The sequence below is a fragment of the Chaetomium globosum genome, genomic scaffold (genome assembly GCF_000143365.1).
Source record: "Chaetomium globosum CBS 148.51 scaffold_6 genomic scaffold, whole genome shotgun sequence".
In the NCBI taxonomy this organism is placed as follows: Eukaryota; Fungi; Ascomycota; class Sordariomycetes; order Sordariales; family Chaetomiaceae; genus Chaetomium; species Chaetomium globosum.
In genome coordinates this window covers 84,196-100,674 of record NT_165981.1, presented here as the reverse complement: position 1 = coordinate 100,674, position 16,479 = coordinate 84,196, and the positions used below count along the sequence as shown (strand labels likewise).

Here is a 16,479-nt window from a genome sequence, read left to right as displayed (position 1 = left end):
TCACCATGCTTGCGTGTGACCGGGCTTATAAAAGTGGTCTTAGTACTTGCCCAACTACCTATGTATTTGATGATCTCGCTGCTTCCCGGCAGGATCAACGGCATGGACAAAACAATGACTAGGTATGTTGTATATCTGTCCGGCAGTCTATCTGAGCCATAACAGGTGGGGGTCTGAGGCCTTGGAGCTAATGAATGGACTTACAACTTAACCCTGATCGCTGAAATGGCCCCCGGGGGAAGAGTAGGGTGGTAATGAGGGGTAAGAATACTTGGTCTATATCTCAGCAACGGCGATCTACTAATTCCGAAGCTAATAGACATCGTTGGTATGTCGTCTACTGTGTAAGTAATCTCTATGTAATCCAGGATACAAGAACAATGGCCTCGAAAATCTGAATGGCTTCATTTGCTCATGTCCTCCAGAGTCCACAATACCGTTTTGTAGACCTTTAGACAGCTAATAATATACCTGCACTTCACGCACTTCTTACACAATTGTAAGAAACAATGACTCCTTATACTCAACATAGCGCCAAGTTTACGCACCCAGTCCATCGCCAGTTGATCCTCTAGCCTCCGCATGCGGTTGGTCCAGCCTGTTACCGCCCGTGGTTACCGTGTGCCAGCTGCCTCACGCAACCTAGACAGGGGCAAGGGCCTCGCAATTAGCTAGCAACACATCGGTCTAATCCGTTTTGACCACAACGACGAGCTCAGGACAGGCACCTAAATGCACACACATGGGGCATGTTCTAGTTCTGTTTGTGTCTGACGAGCTCAAGAAAGGCGCCTGAATGCACACGTGGCACATGTTCTAGTTCTGTTTGTGTTGCTCTGTCACACACTCAGCGCCACATAGGTGCTGTTCTCAACTTCTCAACCTCATGTTATGGCTATAAGTATGAGCTGTTTCGGTACCTTTAGGTTCCGTTCCCCAGTTACTTGACAACCAGGTTCAAGGAGCATCAGCACCGAGCATCAAGAGTTAATACAACATCAGAACGCCGCAATCTTTCTACGCAAAACTAATCATCTTCTAAAACGCACCCACGGTTCACGACGTACTCTACGATGTGTACTTGGAGGAAGATTTTCTATGCGTGCCGCCGCCATATAGCTGGCGAAGAGGCGCTGTCGGTGTGTGACCTCTGCCGTAATGGACACCCCTGCGTACGACTGTTTACCACCCCGAAAGTCGTCAACGTCGACTGCGCTACATGCTCCCGCTCCCAGCTGTAGATGCCGGGCATCTCTCCTGGGGTATGGTATAGGCATTGAACCGACAGGGATATGATGGCCTACCTAACGAGGTTCGGGTTTGGCGGATTCTTGGAAGTGCCAGGGGATTCTTGCTTTCAGGTAGCTGGATAACTACCTACCTTCTTCTGGGGAATAGTTACGGGTGAGCTGGCATCACTGAGGGGCAGTGATTTTGGGGGATTTGGGTGCCGCGTGGGTTAAGCTTGACCCACGCCGTGGCATCGCTTCCTGTTTGTTAGTTTCCCACACACAACACAAACCTTTTTACCAGTCAGATCCATCGTCCTGTGTGTTCACAGTTACTTGTGCTTGTATGGTATTGGCCTATAAATCGGCATTCTCCTGGCTGAGCGTGAAAGATGTGGGTACTAACTTGAATTCTGGCTGATTGGATACCCCCAGGCGGGTACCTACGTTGCAAATCGGGAGCTTGATTGAATGACAGGAAAACGCTACTATAGGATGTAGCATGAAGCTAAATATTTGATGCACGATAATAAAATCGAAGTCCCCATATCTGTCGTCGTAGACAACACTGGCCTGTCACAGAGGGTAGGTACCGACCTACTTACAGGTTGCACTAGCTGACTCACAATTGCCATGTTCGTGCTACCCCGTCGGTCGGAGCGACGCCGCTTGGCAGACCTGAGCGGCGGACGGGGCTGGAGACGAAGGCCGCCACTGCAGGGGTGCGCGCTTATCGATAAGGCAAAGACGGAATATTTTCCCAGAATTTCCCGTTGCTTTTATCAACGACCGGGACTATCGTTACTGCCGTGTCTCGACGCATGCGCGAGTTGCGTGTGTGTTTTCCCCACGTTCGTTTTTCTGCATTCGAAAAGTATGTCGGCCGGAAAGAAGCACGCCCGCGACGGCGAGGATCAGGGCGCCCGCCTGGTCAAGAAGGCAAAGACTGCGGACACACAGACCGACAGCGACCCCGCCGCGCTGAAGACCGACAAGAAAAAGAAGGACAAGAAGGATAAGAAGGAAAGGAAGGAGAAAAAAGAGAAGAAGTCAAAGAAGGAAGACGCCGAGGAAGATTCTGAGGAACTGCAGAACGGCGACAGCGCCGCAGTCGATTCTGAGCCCAAGCCCGAGAAGGAGAAGAAGGAGAAGAACAACAAGAAGGATAAAAAGGACAAAAAAGACAAAAAGGACAAATTGAAGTCGTCTGGCGCGCCAACTACGAACGGCATTGCCCAGGATGGCGAGGCCAATGCCGCCACCACGACCCCGAACGGTTCAGCCCAGCGTAATGGCGCCGCCTACTCATATCAGCAAACCAAAACCCTTGATGCGATACCCGAAGACGAGATCAAGGAGTTCCTGGCGAAGCAGGAAATTGCGATTGCTGACCCATTAGGCGCGAACCTCCGCCCCATCATTCATTTCTCGCACCTGCCGACGTCGACCCTGACATCCAAGAAACCGTTCGCGTCGTTTACCGCGCCCACACCGATTCAGGCCGCCTCATGGCCCTTTGCGCTTTCTGGCCGCGACGTGATTGGAATCGCTGAGACAGGGTCAGGCAAGACGATGGCCTTTGCTGTTCCTTGCATCGAGTCCCTCGCGTCCAGCCCGAAGCCGAACCACGCTAAAGGCGACCGGACGGCCTATGCCCGCGCCGTGGTTGTATCGCCGACGCGCGAGTTGGCCATGCAAACCCACGCTGCCATGTCATCGCTGGCCTCGCTGGTCGGGTTGTCGGTCGTGTGCCTCTACGGTGGCGCGCCCAAGGACGACCAGCGCGCATTGCTGCGCAAGAACAGCGGAGCCGACATCATCGTCGCGACCCCCGGTCGCCTGAAGGACTTTCTTTCCGAGGGCTGCGTGTCACTCTCTGATGTTATGTTCGCCGTCCTTGATGAAGCCGACCGCATGCTCGACAAAGGATTCGAGGAGGACATCAAACTCATTCTCGGCAGCTGCCGCCCGCGCGAGAAGCGGCAGACGCTCATGTTTACCGCGACTTGGCCGACCAGCGTGCGCGGCCTGGCCGAGGGCTTCATGATCGACCCGGTCAAGGCGACCATCGGCAACCGCACCCGTGCTGGTGAGGAAGGCGAGGGTAACGGATCGACCGAGCTGCAGGCCAACATCCGCATTGAGCAGAAGGTTGAGGTTGTTGACCCTCGTGGCAAAGAACAACGGCTCCTGGAATTGCTCAAAGAGGCACAGAAGGGGAGCGCCAAGAACGACAGGATCTTGGTCTTCTGCCTGTACAAGAAGGAAGCTGTTCGTGTGGAGCAGAACCTCGAGAGAAGGGGCATCCGTGTTTGCAGCATTCACGGCGATTTGCGCCAAGACCAACGGACGCGCAGTCTCGAGTCGTTCAAAGCTGGCACGACAAGCGTTCTAGTGGCGACTGATGTGGCGGCCCGCGGTCTGGATATTCCGGAGGTCAAGCTCGTTATCAATGTCACGGTAAGTACCCAGTGCCTTAGGCGAGGTTGCGGAGGAGTAGCTGACCAAGCCCAGTTCCCCCTGACCATTGAGGATTATGTTCACCGCATCGGGCGGACAGGGCGCGCCGGCAAGAAGGGCAAAGCCATCACTCTTTTCACTGAGCACGACAAGTCGCATTCTGGCTCGTAAGTGCTACCAAGCAGCATATCCTTGACCCCTCCACGATACTGACTCGCCAAGGCTTGTCAACATTTTGCGGGGTGCCAACCAGCCGGTGCCGGAGGAACTGCTCAAGTTCGGCACGACTGTCAAGAAGAAGAACCATGACACGTATGGCGCCTTCTTCAAAGATGTCGATTTAAGCAAGAAGGGCACCAAGATCACGTTCGATTAGACTAGATAGCGAGGCGTTGGTGGGTTACCTTACTTGTCTTGTTCACGCATAGCGCCCATCTCCCGCCCTCAAACGGTCACCGTATGGACGTATTTGACCTTGCCGTCCTCGACCCGAATCTCGTGACTGTCCGGCAAGCTCCCCAAAGCATCAAAGCTACACAGCACATCCACGCTCCCCACCACCTCATCAATCACATACCTCCGATTCCCATTATTCCTCTGGCTCCCCCCCCTGGGCAGCTGCGCCCCGCACGGGCGCGTGTACTGGCTGCCCTCGACGCGCTCGCAGTCGGTGCCCCAGGGGATCGAGTCGGCCGCTTTGGCATCCGTCCACATGTCCAGGTAGGCGTCGCCGACGTGCTTCAGCAGGTCGCGGGCGGGTCGCTCCGCCTCGGGGATTTCGGCCCAGCTCTGGTTGTGCACGTAGCCCAGCGTCTTGGCCGCGTCGAAGAAGAGCGACCCCTTGGTCGCCGCGATCGTGTCCACCAGCGTGATTGCCCCCGGCGTGCCCGTGCCCGTGCCCGTGTCGTCAGCGCCCGCGTGCCGGAGCTGGGTCGCCAGCACGTAGGGTGTGGATGCCGACGCCGCGATGATCAGCGTGTAGCTGGCGCAGGCGACCGTGTCGGCTGTGGAGCGTGAGAGGTCGATCTTGAGGGGCTGGGAGAAGGCCGCGGCGGTGGCGAGCTTGGCCGGTTTGTTGTTTTCTTGGTAGGTCGCGTTGGTGGAGAGGGGGAGCGAGGCGAGGTTGCCCGTGGAGACGGCCGTGACGAACTCGGCGGCTGCTGCGAGGAGGTCGGCGCGGTTGCAGGCTGCCTGGGATGGGGTGGCGTGGGATAGGAGGAGGACAAGGGAGGTCCAGAGGGTGGATGAGGCGGAGGACAGCATGGTAAAGATACTTGAGACGTGAGAAGTTGGTAGCTTGGTTGTCGCAGCCGGAAGAGCATCGTAACCATTCTGCACTGCTTGGCTGAAAGAAGTGCCAGTAGATATACACCCCCCAGACTCGGGGCTTTGGACCGGGGCATTTGCCACGGCAATCTGCCGAGGTGGTTCTGAACAGTCTCCCAGCGGGGCTTCCTTAAGTTCTCGACGTGTATGGTTCCCCTGCCAAGATAGATTGCTCCAGCGTATCGAGGCAAACAGCCAAATGCCGGTTCGGTACTTTAGGCAAGTTCCGATCCGGATATAATCCAACCAGGTCGGTGGTTTAGAGAGAATCCTTGACCCTCTGGCCAACGGGGACCGAGGACATCAACCGGGATAAGATCTCCTTCGGAAAGTTTAAGGAGGGGTTTTGAGTTAAGGGTCAGGAACCCAAAGAAGTTGAAGCCGAGTAAGGAAATGGACAAGTCTAATGTCTAGGTATTGGTGCGCGTAGCAAGTATGGGCAAGCAGCTCTAACAAACTAATCCGGGACCGTATGATACCACCGCAATGTCACATCAATTCCCATCCGCATTCACGAGCTTGACTGCCGATGTCCCCGGACCGCCTGGAACGCGGCATACAAAAATCGCCGTTCAAACACCGCCCTATTTGCATGTTAGCAAGCGACACAACAAGCACGAGGAACACCTAGGCCAACTCACACAGCAATCACAAACGGCACAGCAACCGCCGCCACCTTGACAAGTTCCACGATAGCCTCCCTCGCACCGACCGGTGCCGCCGATGCAACAACCTTCTTCACAACCTGCGACGTGACGGCCGCAGCCAGCATCGCGCCAGGCGAGGGCAAGACATCGAGCACATCAAAACGCACACCAGCCATCCGGCCAAAATACCGCCTCACAAACCTCACACACCACACGATCCGACACGCCATATTGATCCCATTCGCCACGACCAACCCAACAGCCCCCCACCCCAACACCCTCAGAAACACAACCCCCGCCAACCCAAACACCACCGAAAAAACACCCATCCACGCGCTCTGGAGGTGCACCTCGGCCTCGGACGCCACCGAGGCGACAAACGCCTCGGCCACGCCGTTGACGGCCAGCAGCGGGACGTACCACATGTAGGCGGCGAGGCAGGCGGCGGCGCCCGAGTCGGCCCAGCGCGGGCCGGCGACCAGGGCGAGTAAGGGGCCCGCGGCGGCCGGGCCGAGGGCGGTGATGGCCAGGGAGAGGAGGAGGTAGGATCTGAGAAGGGATTGCAGGGCTTCGAGGGCCGTGTGCGCGGGGCTGGTGGTGGTGATGGTGGTGGGTTTGGTTTCGTTGCTGGTGGTGGTCGTTGGGGGAGGCGTGGGAGCGGATGGGGCGAGTACGCGGCTGAAGTAGCTGCGACTGCTTTCCTCGATGGGTTGGAAGACGAGACGGGCAAGCAGGCCGCCGTAGTTGTTGGCGAGAGCGTACACGCCTTGTGAGGTGGGCGTGGAAAGGATGCTGACCAGGAAAGTGTCGCCTTGGGTGAGGATGTGCTTGACGACGCTTTGGGCCATCATGCTGGATGCGAGTTGCAGCGTGGGGCGGTAGAAGTAAGAGAGGATGAATGCCGGTTTGTCAGGCTGTTGCTGATGCTGCACGCCCTTGGCTGGGGTTGTGGTGATGCGGCGAGGGAGGAGGGAGAAGCCTTCCCTTTGTGCGAGGCCAGCACCGTACCAGGCGTAGACGGCAAGTAACCCAAGGCCGTAGCCCAACTGGCCGAGAGCAAAAGGCAGGACGCCCAGGTCGCGGTTGGCGCCCCAAACGGCTAACCCAAGTGTGACGACACAGCGCAAGAAGGTGGCGGATGATTCGGCAGTCGCCCGAGTGCCAAACTGTAGACGCGTCTGCATCACGACGAAGGCGGGCTCCGAGACGAGCTCTACGATAGCAGCTAGGGCGTAGATGTAGAGAGACACGACTAGATTCGGAGCGGATGCCAGAGTGGCTGTACTCAAGGAACCAAGGTAGAGCCAGCCAAAAAGAAAGGCCAATGGAATACCAAGCGCAATGGCGAGATAACCTAAGTTGACCACAGCCTGGGCCGATGTGTTCGACACGTGGTTATCACGACTCTCGCCATCCTTGTCATCCTTTCCATCCTTGGTGTCGTTGGATGAGAGCTTCGAAGAGTCTTGTCGTTGTACGGCGACCCTCAGGCTTTCACGGGCAAAGAAAAGGACTGATAAGTAATAGACCTCAAGCTGAGCGGACACGCCGAGGAGCTGTGCTGTTAGGAATCTCAGCAGCACTTGGTTGGCCACGAAAGTGATGGCGCGGGAAATCACCTGCAATAGGATCAACAACGATGCACCCCGAAGGGCTCGCGTGCTGTTGCTCGTATTATCTGGCTTCGCCATCGGCCGTCATCGAACAATCCCGAGATGCGACGCAATGTTGGGGGTGTGAACGGCCTGGATTGGCGAATCGTTCATGGGCCCAGTCGGAGAGTTCTCGGGCTGAAGTGGGAAGTGCGTGATCTGGTTGTGACGTGTCTTTGGGTTCCTTGGCTGTATAAATTACCGTACATACATACAGTCAATACAATCTGGACGTCCATACATACAATACATCCGATACGTATAGCCACCAACTAACGCAATTTGATGACCACAACATCAGTCTCCTCATATGGGGAGATCACCATAGAAACTTCCACCGACGCTCCCTTGACGGTTTGATGTTCGGAGATTAGGTGTCCGTTTTTGTAACACCCCCAATGCCCTGTTGGGAGGTGTTCGATTGAGAAGGTGAGCTCATGCGCAACACTGTCCCAAGGTTTCAGCGTCATTACCATGGCCTGCTCCTCATCCACCCAACACCCCCGGAGGCAGTCCACTCCCTGGGATAGGTTAAGTCCATTTACCCATGGGCGGCTGGCAAGGGTCTCTCTCGTCCAAGGCTTGTCCCACATCTGCTTTTGACCATCCTCGACGTTGAGCCGCGCATACCCAATGGCTGCATTTCCGGTGAAGGGGTCCATGAATCTCCAATGGCACGATTCATCCGTGATTTGATCCTGGCGCGGATAGTAGAGGCCTCCTTTATCCCAAGTGGGAGAGAGCTGCGCGTCTGCATATGACAAGAGCGCTTTCAGCTCCTTTGCCTTGCCCAGCTCCGAGAGCCACTTGACGACGTATCCAAACAGCGGTTGCATGTATCTGAAACCGGCCGAACGATTGGCGAGATATTTATCTCTCGCGCGCTGCAAGGTCTCGGCCGAGTTCGGGTCAGCCTGCTCTTCCTGGACAAGCTGCCGTATCGTCGCACCGATCGCCGGGTGGTGGAGCTCGATGTGGCCGTCGATGTCGGTAATGAACCCGAGAGCTTGTTTGCTGTAGCTGTCTCTCACAAATTCCGAATTCCAGGTGTTCATGAATGCATTCGCCCTTAGAGCCCCCAGAGACATTAGAATTCTGCTGTGTGTGTGTAAAAATATACAACTCTCGGCAACTTACCATGCAGTGAAGCCAACGCCTCCGGCTCGCTTCGTATTGCCCTGCTTCAGGAAGAGCCAGTCGACGAATAAGCCATCGGGGCCTATCATTTGCTTTTCCTTGATTGCGTTCCGGTATTTCTCCAGCACAGATTCCACCACATTCGTGCCATCCCGCGCGTCGTTATACCGCATGCCGATGATCTGGCATGTTAGCTCCGTGTCATCTCGGGACGACTGAGCGCCTACTCACCGGAAACTGGTTGCAAACCACAAAGATCAAATTGGGCTCGCAGCACACCCCGGCCCAACCACACCGTTCCATCTCCTTTAGGATAGCCCCCTGAAGGGACCGGTTGTCGTACAAGAAGCTTTCGGGTCCCATCCCCCAAAACAACGGGTCCCATTTAAAGGTCAGGCTGCCCGGCTGCTCAAACTCGTTATCATTGAAGAGCATGGCATACAAGCTCGTCATCATCAGCAAGTGCCCGCTATACATGATGTTCTCTCGGACCACGGGGTCCGCCCACGGCTGGCGGAGCTTGTTGAGGTCCGGGTCCAAGCGGTTGCCAGACTGCGAGGTTAGATACCAGTAGGACCAGACCTCTGGTCGCAACATTTTCCCGATCAGCTTGCGAATCAGCGGCTGGAAGAGGCTCCTCATCGCGGGAAGACGGTGGTAGTGTGCCACGCCCGCCGCGTAGGTCATGGTGGCTAGCTGGTATCGGTATGCGTCGAGAAAAGCCTGGTCTGGATCTTGGGTACCCATGTGCGGCCACTGGCCGTCAATGCTAGTACTAATGTTCCAGAAGTGTCGTACATGGCCAGCCTGCTCGCGTGAGAGTTTGGGGAAGCGCGATAAATCTAGGTCTAGAGTCTCAGGCGCCATGGCGAAAAATATGACGTTTGGGTGAAGCTGTGAGGAACAATCCTATCTGCTAACGGGTGTTGGGACTGACTTTATAGAAGACCATCGCTCCATTTTGGCCCCATAAAATCCCGACCAAAATCTCGAATCTCCGTATCACCTCGGCGTTTACATGGACTTGACGGAACCTGGTCCTGACGGGATCCTTCTCCTCGGACAACCCCGCATGTCATCAGGGACCTTGCAATACGAGCACAAAGGGAACATCCTCTTCAGTGTTCAAATGAGGGATTAGGTCGTGTACCAGAAGTACCTCACAGGAGCTGACATGCTTGCTTGCGCGAGATGCATTAATGGGGTTAATGGGCCCATTTTCCATACACCGCCACACACTAGCGTTGCATGTCGCCTTACCTCTGACTAAAGGAATAACCTGACCATTCCAAATAATCTCCCTGTGGACATCAAGAAGCCGAATCGCGTCGTCGCGCCCAAAGGAACAAGCCCGAGCCACCGAGCAAACAAGACGGGATATTACTAATCTATCTTGGTTTCCTAACTGTAACTAGTAGCTAGAATCGATTAGTGAACGCAGCTGAGTCATCTCCACGGATAAGAGTACCGGTAAATAATATATATGCGGCGATTGGAAAAGCTACACCTCCAGCATGTACAGAGTCAAGGGGGTGGCGAGAAAAGGGGGGTCACCTGGGAGGGGTACTAATGTTTGGGCGAACATTAGAGACGGTGGTATTCTTGACGTCATGGGGATAGCGAAACGCGAGGTTCAATGTTGTTGAAGTCAGGAAACGAATGGTTACAACAAGAAACGGACGAGGATGTTGATAACATACGGAAAGTACCTAACCTAGCAAGACAGGAGACGGATATTGCGACCACGGATATTAGTACCAACCCTCGTCGCGACATATAGTACCGGAGATGCCTTCAACTTCCCTACCCGCACCCTTGTTTTGTTATAGTTACACTTGAATTAACCTCCGGCATGACCCCAGTGGCTGCCAGTAATATGCGTGCCAGCTCACAACATGACCACCTTTCCCAGCACCAACGCCGCTACGCCTACAACCACCCCGCCAAACCCCCGGATCCGCGAAGAGCCGGCAGTAACCACAGGACTCGGCGGCGGCTTAGCAGTCCCAACGGTCCCATTCGCCGGTAGTCTCCAACCGCCTGTAGCAGCCGGAGCCGGGGGATCAGACACAACTGGGTTCACAGAGACCAAGCTCCCCACAGCGTCCACTGGAGGAGGCGGCGCCACGGGGGCGTGCGTCTCAATGGGGAAGGCCGACGGTGGTTGGGATTTGCCAGGAACAGGAAGCAGAGCCTGAGTCTCGATTGGGGCAGCCAACGCAGCGGTGGCAGAGATGGAGCTGAAGATGGCGCTAGCTTCGGCCGCGTCGGTAGCGCTAACGGACACGGTGGAACAGGAGAAGATCTCGCTGGAGACGAGAACTGACGAGGTGTGATCGATGAGCGAGTACCAGTGGCTGAGGAAATGGAAGGTCATGGAGAAGGTGTACCAATTGGAACCGAAGCCGAGGAAATCGGGGCCAACGTCGGGGCCTAGGGGATCGGGATGAGGATGGGGCGGTGCCGTGGTGGTTGGGTCCGAAGCATCCTGCGACTGGGCTCCAGGACCACCGGGACCTCCGGCGAAATCGGAATCCGGGTTACCGCCAGATCCAGAGCCAAAGCCAGAACCATAGCCAGAACCAGCCCCGGAGCCTGCCCCACTCCCGGCACCAGGCAAGGGACTGGCACCCTCCGGGCAGGTCTCGGCGCCCAGGGCGTAAGTCGTCCCGTCGGAACAGCAGACCCCTCCTGGCGGAATACAAGCAAAGGCGCCTAAACATTCGTTGTGTTAACTTTCGACATCGACTTGTGGTGAGGATACGCTGGTAGCTCACCAGGACAAGCCGGGACCCAGCCTTCAATGTGGCAGGTTCCAACCCCTCGGTCGCTCAGGGCTGTTCTCTTCCCAAGGTGGCCGCCGCCTTCAGCGAGAATTCCGGAAAAGAAGGCACTCAGCACCAAGGAAACGAGCGGCAGGATCTTTGCTACGGCCATGGTGTAAGAAGAGTTTGCTTATTATAAAACGAGTGACAGGAGCGCTGCTCCGTTACAAGGAGTGACTGGGATAAGCGAGTGGACGCAAACGCAAGGGGCGGGATTGAGCCAAGAGCATTTTCGCAGATTGAAGGGGGGGATTCTCGACTTGATATAACAGGCCAACTATCCAAAAGTAAAAACTCGTGGTGGGCTGTTACAGATGCCCGAGTGGTCACACAAGGTCAAATGCCTACATTTACGCCTTTCCTGCCTGCGAAGTCCCCGTCTGCTCCAAACACGACACTTCAGTTCATGTCCGGATCGACATGAAATCTCCGGCTCTGTTCCCCGATGTGGGCACAAGGCATTCTGTTCCGACTTCCATCCTAACCCCATGTCTCAGCCTCGACGCCATAAATCTGTCCCTTTGGGGCCGGAGTTGCGCATTCGTGTTACCATTTCCGACGTGAAATGCTCCGTCCTCTCACAGCCACGCGGTTTTCAGGCGCCCCGAGTACACAAAAGGTCGGCTGTACTACGTTAAAATACAACACTAATCGGCCCGCGCATGATGATCGTGATTTGGGATTCCGACTCTTCACAATGCACAGGGTCTGCCCTACAGACCCCATGGCGGAGAGACCCGCGTTTACACGAGCATGGCCCAAAGCTTATTTGGTTCACTTCACACCAAAAGACTGATGGCCGGTGACTCAAACTTCAATCAATATCCGCTTGACCTCCAATAGGCGCCATGCTCAGGTTCAACCGCTTAAACGCTGGTTCCTCATTTCCGATTACCCGATACTTGTGCTGATCTTTTCTGATACTGATGACAAAGAGAACGGATAGGAAACAATAAGAGTACCCCGCCAGTGAACCCGAACAGCGCCTAGCAAACTTTCACGCAGCAGCCCAGTGGGCCTCGCCAGGATCCCCGTCCGTATATCCATCGGGCCGGGCCCCTCGATGAAAGATTCCACCCATCCCACCTCCTCCTTCCTCCCTCGTCCCCTCCACGCCCATAAAGCCCGATAGCATCATGCTGCATTTTCCACTACCTGTTTGTTAGCCTCGTTTTATCGATAAAGAAGCACGGAGAGAATTCCGCCTTACAGGGAATCCCCTCTACAATCCGCTGCACAACCGCCTCATACCCAGCAGGATCGTGAGACAGCCAAAGGCCTGGGATCATGCGCATGGCCCGGAGGATCCAGTATGTAAAAAATCCGCCCAACTGGTACGGGACCCTCAGTATAAATGGGAGAGGGGCGGCGTCCTCTTCGGCGGTGATGTCTGGGCGCTCCACGTCAAAGTCGGCCGAGTTGGGGGCGCTATCCCCGGTGGCCCTATGGATGACGATGGGGATACCCACGTGATGATATTGCCTGTCGTTGACAGTCCAGTTGGGGTGGGTGGCGGACATCTTTACGGGCAACGCCTGGGTGAAGCGATCCGGGATGGTGGGAATGGGGTCCCCGTCCATCTCGAGGCGGTAGAGGGTGATGTTACGGTCGTTGAAGTGCTGGCAAAACGCTGCGTTGCCGATGCGGGGCGATCCGAGCGTGAGACAAGTGATGTCGACTCCGGGCCATTGGGTCCTGCACTACAAGGCGCACAGCACGGCCAAAGCGGCACCAAGACTGTGGCCGCAGATCTCGATTTTTCTCGGCGGGCCCCTCACCAGATTAAGAATGGTCGAGAGTAGCCTATTGTCGTTGTCCACCAAGTTGTTGAAAGCGGCCAGAAAGCCCTCGTGAACCAGGACAGGAGATTGTTCCTCGGGGAGCCAGCTGACCTGGGTCATACGGAAAGCGACATCGGTCCAAACGTTCCCCCAGAAGCCCCACCACCGTGTCGGATTGAGGAGGTCTTCGATGGTGAAGGGGAAATCGGTCCCCCTGAAGGCAAGAACGAGAGTGCCGTCAGCCCTGAGGCCCAAGTGGACGTGTGTGTTGGGGGTAAGGAGTTTCAATTTGTCCTTGAAGAATGGAGTGACAATCTCAAGCTTGCGGAACCTGACATCGCCGTGCAATTCGCCAGCTGCCGAACGGAATTGGGCGCCGTCATCGTTCATGTATGCCCAGTGGGCGTATCGGACAAGATGATGGTACTGTTCTAGGATATGAGCCATGATAACGTTTGCGTGTAAGTTCGCTTGCTAGAAAATGCGAATGTTGAGTGCAGGCTTTGGGGATTCGAAGGAAGTCAACTGCGAAAAAACAATTGTGAAAAGCCTGGACTTTTGTTGGGGATCGCGGGCGGGATGCGGAAGGAGGAGGCTCCAACTTGGAAGGGGTCAAGTGCAGGTGGCCGAGTTCTCTAATCACTACTTGGGTAGGTACCTCCCTCCCTAACAGGTACCTAAATAGCAAGTGCAACTGGACAACCGGCGAACTTCAAGACCGGGGTGAGTGTACTCCAAAGAAAAGTATCATTTGTAATTACTCCTTAGCCACTTATTCCTAAACATTCTATTTATTATAACTCATGTACTCCAAGGTGTCTCTGGTATAAAACAAAAGGCAAGACGATCCGTGGGTGATTTGTTTGACGCAATCATCTTCGCCCACGTTCCGTGACAACGGGCATCTTCGTTCTGGCAGGGACCGGGGTTTTCGTTGCCGTGGGAAGTGGCCTTTTCATCACCGGGGGCGGCTTCGAGTTATTTGCCGTTGCGGCCCGGTTCTTTTTTTTTGTACTCCTTTTGGTCCTTTGCTCTTGTATCCCGCTGTTCCTTCCATTTCTGAAACCCCCCACCGTACTTTGTTTCTGTAATTGCGGTGCTACCCGTGTGTCGGGTCCGCTTTCTTGCTGTAACTGAAGTGCTTCCCGTGTGCCGGGCCAGCTTTCTTGCAGTGGCGGAGGTGTTGCTTTCAGTCTGCCGAGTTCGAGATCAATCCATGGTTGCCCATACTTGGATTTTGTGGGTTCGGTAACCGTTTTCTGCACAGGAATTGTGTCGCGACGCCCCCATGTTGAGCAAAACAACCAGAGCACGGCCGCTATAATGACAGCACCAAGCAGGCACCCAAGGACCGTCATTCCAATTGCCAGACCCGAAAGTGTATTTCTCTTACCCAGCAATGAAACGCGGGTTGGCGTCAGGGACGCCATAATCGTTACTCCTTCCTCCAACATCGGCACCGTTAGGGTGACGAACCAAGTTATGAGGAATGGTTAAGGTAGGTCATGTCGGTAGCGTTGAGGTGGGACAGGTACGATTTGATGGAAGCGGAGATACGTTAAATGAAGGACAATAAGGGGCAAGAATTCGAGCGACTCAGGTCGGCAATCTCTTATTATAATGCAGAGACACTTTCTCCCTCCCGCAATCCATGACGGTCAACTGTAGCATAATGTAGTTGTTATTATGAGAAAGGGATTGTGCTGTTTCAAGGCCGCGATAGGTGATGTGCTTTACATATAACAAAGAGTCTCTCTAATTGTATGGGGTCGCCAACCTAATTGTACGAAGTCGCCAACCTAATTGTACGGGGTCCGCACAGACTACATGGATTGCGCCACACCAGAGGGGGATCTATTGCAGGGAACTCAGGCATCGATTCTATCTGTCAACTAGCCAAGGGGGTGTCCGGTTCTGGCGTCCCGAGCTGTATGGCTGCACTAGACGCTGGACCTGTACCTCCTTGGGTCTCGTCTACTCTATTTTGCTGGCCTCGTCCCCGTCCGCGACCTCTTCCCCGTCTTCCTGTAGTCCCCCGAGCCCCCGAGCCCCGTCCACGTCCTCGTGCCGGCGTCGGTGTCGACACTTCGATATCCCGTCCTTGATAGAGGTGTCCCTGGATCTCCGCCTGGTCCATAAGCTCCCATTGAGAGGGATCACGTTGGCGGCTAAACTGTACTCCTCTAGTGCGTTTAAAGGCTTCTAAATAGCTTCAAATCGCGCTTAGTTGTGTGGTAACTGCCGAGGTAGTGGTGGTGGAGAGGGGTGAACCTTCGTATTTGCTTTTGCAAAGAAGTAGCCGACGAGCGGTGATGGATTCTCGCTGTCTAGGTAGGGACGATAGGTAAAAGGGGGCAAGCATGATGGGGCCGTTGCTCAGAGGCCACGGAAAAAAGGGGGAGGCTCGTGGGTTCTCAACGGGGGTTAGGGTTGGACGAGGGTTGCCGAGGCTCAGCCCCTCTCAGGTGTGGCGCAATCTGTCAGAATATCGGGGTGGAGGCTGTTGGAAAGGATGAGTAATCAGACTGCCTCAGGCCACCTTGGTAAGCCCCAGGCACCAGACCCGAATTGGGGACAGAGAAAAGGCGGCTTCCGAATCTGCGAGAATCATCAATCAAGAAATCAGTTGAACCCATTCAATTTCGACCCCAATGAACCCCGTGTCCTGCGCTGTGCCAATATTCGTTAAACCCGTATAACGTCCAACAGAGGCTTCGGATATGAAGAAAACGGGGCATGTTGAACTTAACCATCACTTCTCATTTCGACGGGTAAAAACCCCAAGGGGACCCACAGGTCGGAGTCTAAAACAGAGGACACCGAAAAATACAACGGACGCAGAACAAGCGCGGACAACAACCATACTTGATTGCCTGATTGGACCAGTGAATCCCGTATTCTGACACAATCCATGTAGTCTGTGCGGACCCCGGACAATTAGGTTGGCGACCCCGTACAATTAGAGAGACTCCTAACAAAAGTGAAGACAAAGCTGCTCCGGAACAAGCCTAAAACCTAGGTAGACGTTGTAAATTATGAAAAGGAACAGGCTGGCCTGTGAAGCTTGCTGCACAGTCATTGTTTCATTTCTTACCCTAGCACGGATTCTTGTGACGATTAGGTTAGCTTCAAGGAACATGTAGGACCATCAACATGGTGTAGATTTGGGGTCAACCTTTAGCACGGCGAGGTTTACGGGGCCTCGAGATTATAATCACAAGAAGTGGGAGGTGGCCTCGGTGGCATTGGCAGGATGAGGAGGGTGTGGCCCCATGTTGTGACGAACCTACTTCTGGACCCGGTCCTGTTAGGGTTCGGCTTCGGTCGAAGGTAATCTTTCAAGGGTGCTTAGGTTCGGTGCAGCCAAAGGGTGCACAACAAAGACTTGTCTCAACAGTAGGCTTTTGAGCTTGTAGCGAACT

General features: G+C 55.0%; 5 protein-coding genes across 5 annotated transcripts; 1 reads left to right on the top strand and 4 right to left on the bottom strand.

Annotated features, from left to right (window-relative positions):
- Positions 1-2,105: 2,105 nt before the first annotated feature.
- CHGG_08370 (uncharacterized protein) lies at positions 2,106-3,860 on the top strand (the record flags this gene model as incomplete). Its single annotated transcript, XM_001226296.1, has 2 exons — positions 2,106-3,689; positions 3,744-3,860. The coding sequence occupies 2 exons, from the start codon at positions 2,106-2,108 to the stop codon at positions 3,858-3,860; spliced, it is 1,701 nt and encodes a 566-aa protein (XP_001226297.1).
- A 273-nt stretch (positions 3,861-4,133) lies between these two features.
- CHGG_08369 (uncharacterized protein) lies at positions 4,134-4,952 on the bottom strand (the record flags this gene model as incomplete). Its single annotated transcript, XM_001226295.1, has 1 exon — positions 4,134-4,952. One exon carries the CDS (start codon positions 4,950-4,952, stop codon positions 4,134-4,136), a length of 819 nt encoding a protein of 272 aa, XP_001226296.1.
- Positions 4,953-5,526: 574 nt separating this feature from the next.
- On the bottom strand, positions 5,527-9,318 carry CHGG_08368 (uncharacterized protein; the record flags this gene model as incomplete). The annotated part of the gene is made up of 4 exons (XM_001226294.1): positions 5,527-5,599; positions 5,657-7,223; positions 7,592-8,412; positions 8,747-9,318. 4 exons carry the CDS (start codon positions 9,316-9,318, stop codon positions 5,527-5,529), a joined length of 3,033 nt encoding a protein of 1,010 aa, XP_001226295.1.
- A 1,021-nt stretch (positions 9,319-10,339) lies between these two features.
- CHGG_08367 (uncharacterized protein) lies at positions 10,340-11,388 on the bottom strand (the record flags this gene model as incomplete). The annotated part of the gene is made up of 2 exons (XM_001226293.1): positions 10,340-11,142; positions 11,229-11,388. The coding sequence occupies 2 exons, from the start codon at positions 11,386-11,388 to the stop codon at positions 10,340-10,342; spliced, it is 963 nt and encodes a 320-aa protein (XP_001226294.1).
- Positions 11,389-12,273: 885 nt separating this feature from the next.
- CHGG_08366 (uncharacterized protein) lies at positions 12,274-13,504 on the bottom strand (the record flags this gene model as incomplete). Its single annotated transcript, XM_001226292.1, has 3 exons — positions 12,274-12,431; positions 12,487-12,971; positions 13,224-13,504. The coding sequence occupies 3 exons, from the start codon at positions 13,502-13,504 to the stop codon at positions 12,274-12,276; spliced, it is 924 nt and encodes a 307-aa protein (XP_001226293.1).
- Between the last annotated feature and the right edge of the window lie 2,975 nt (positions 13,505-16,479).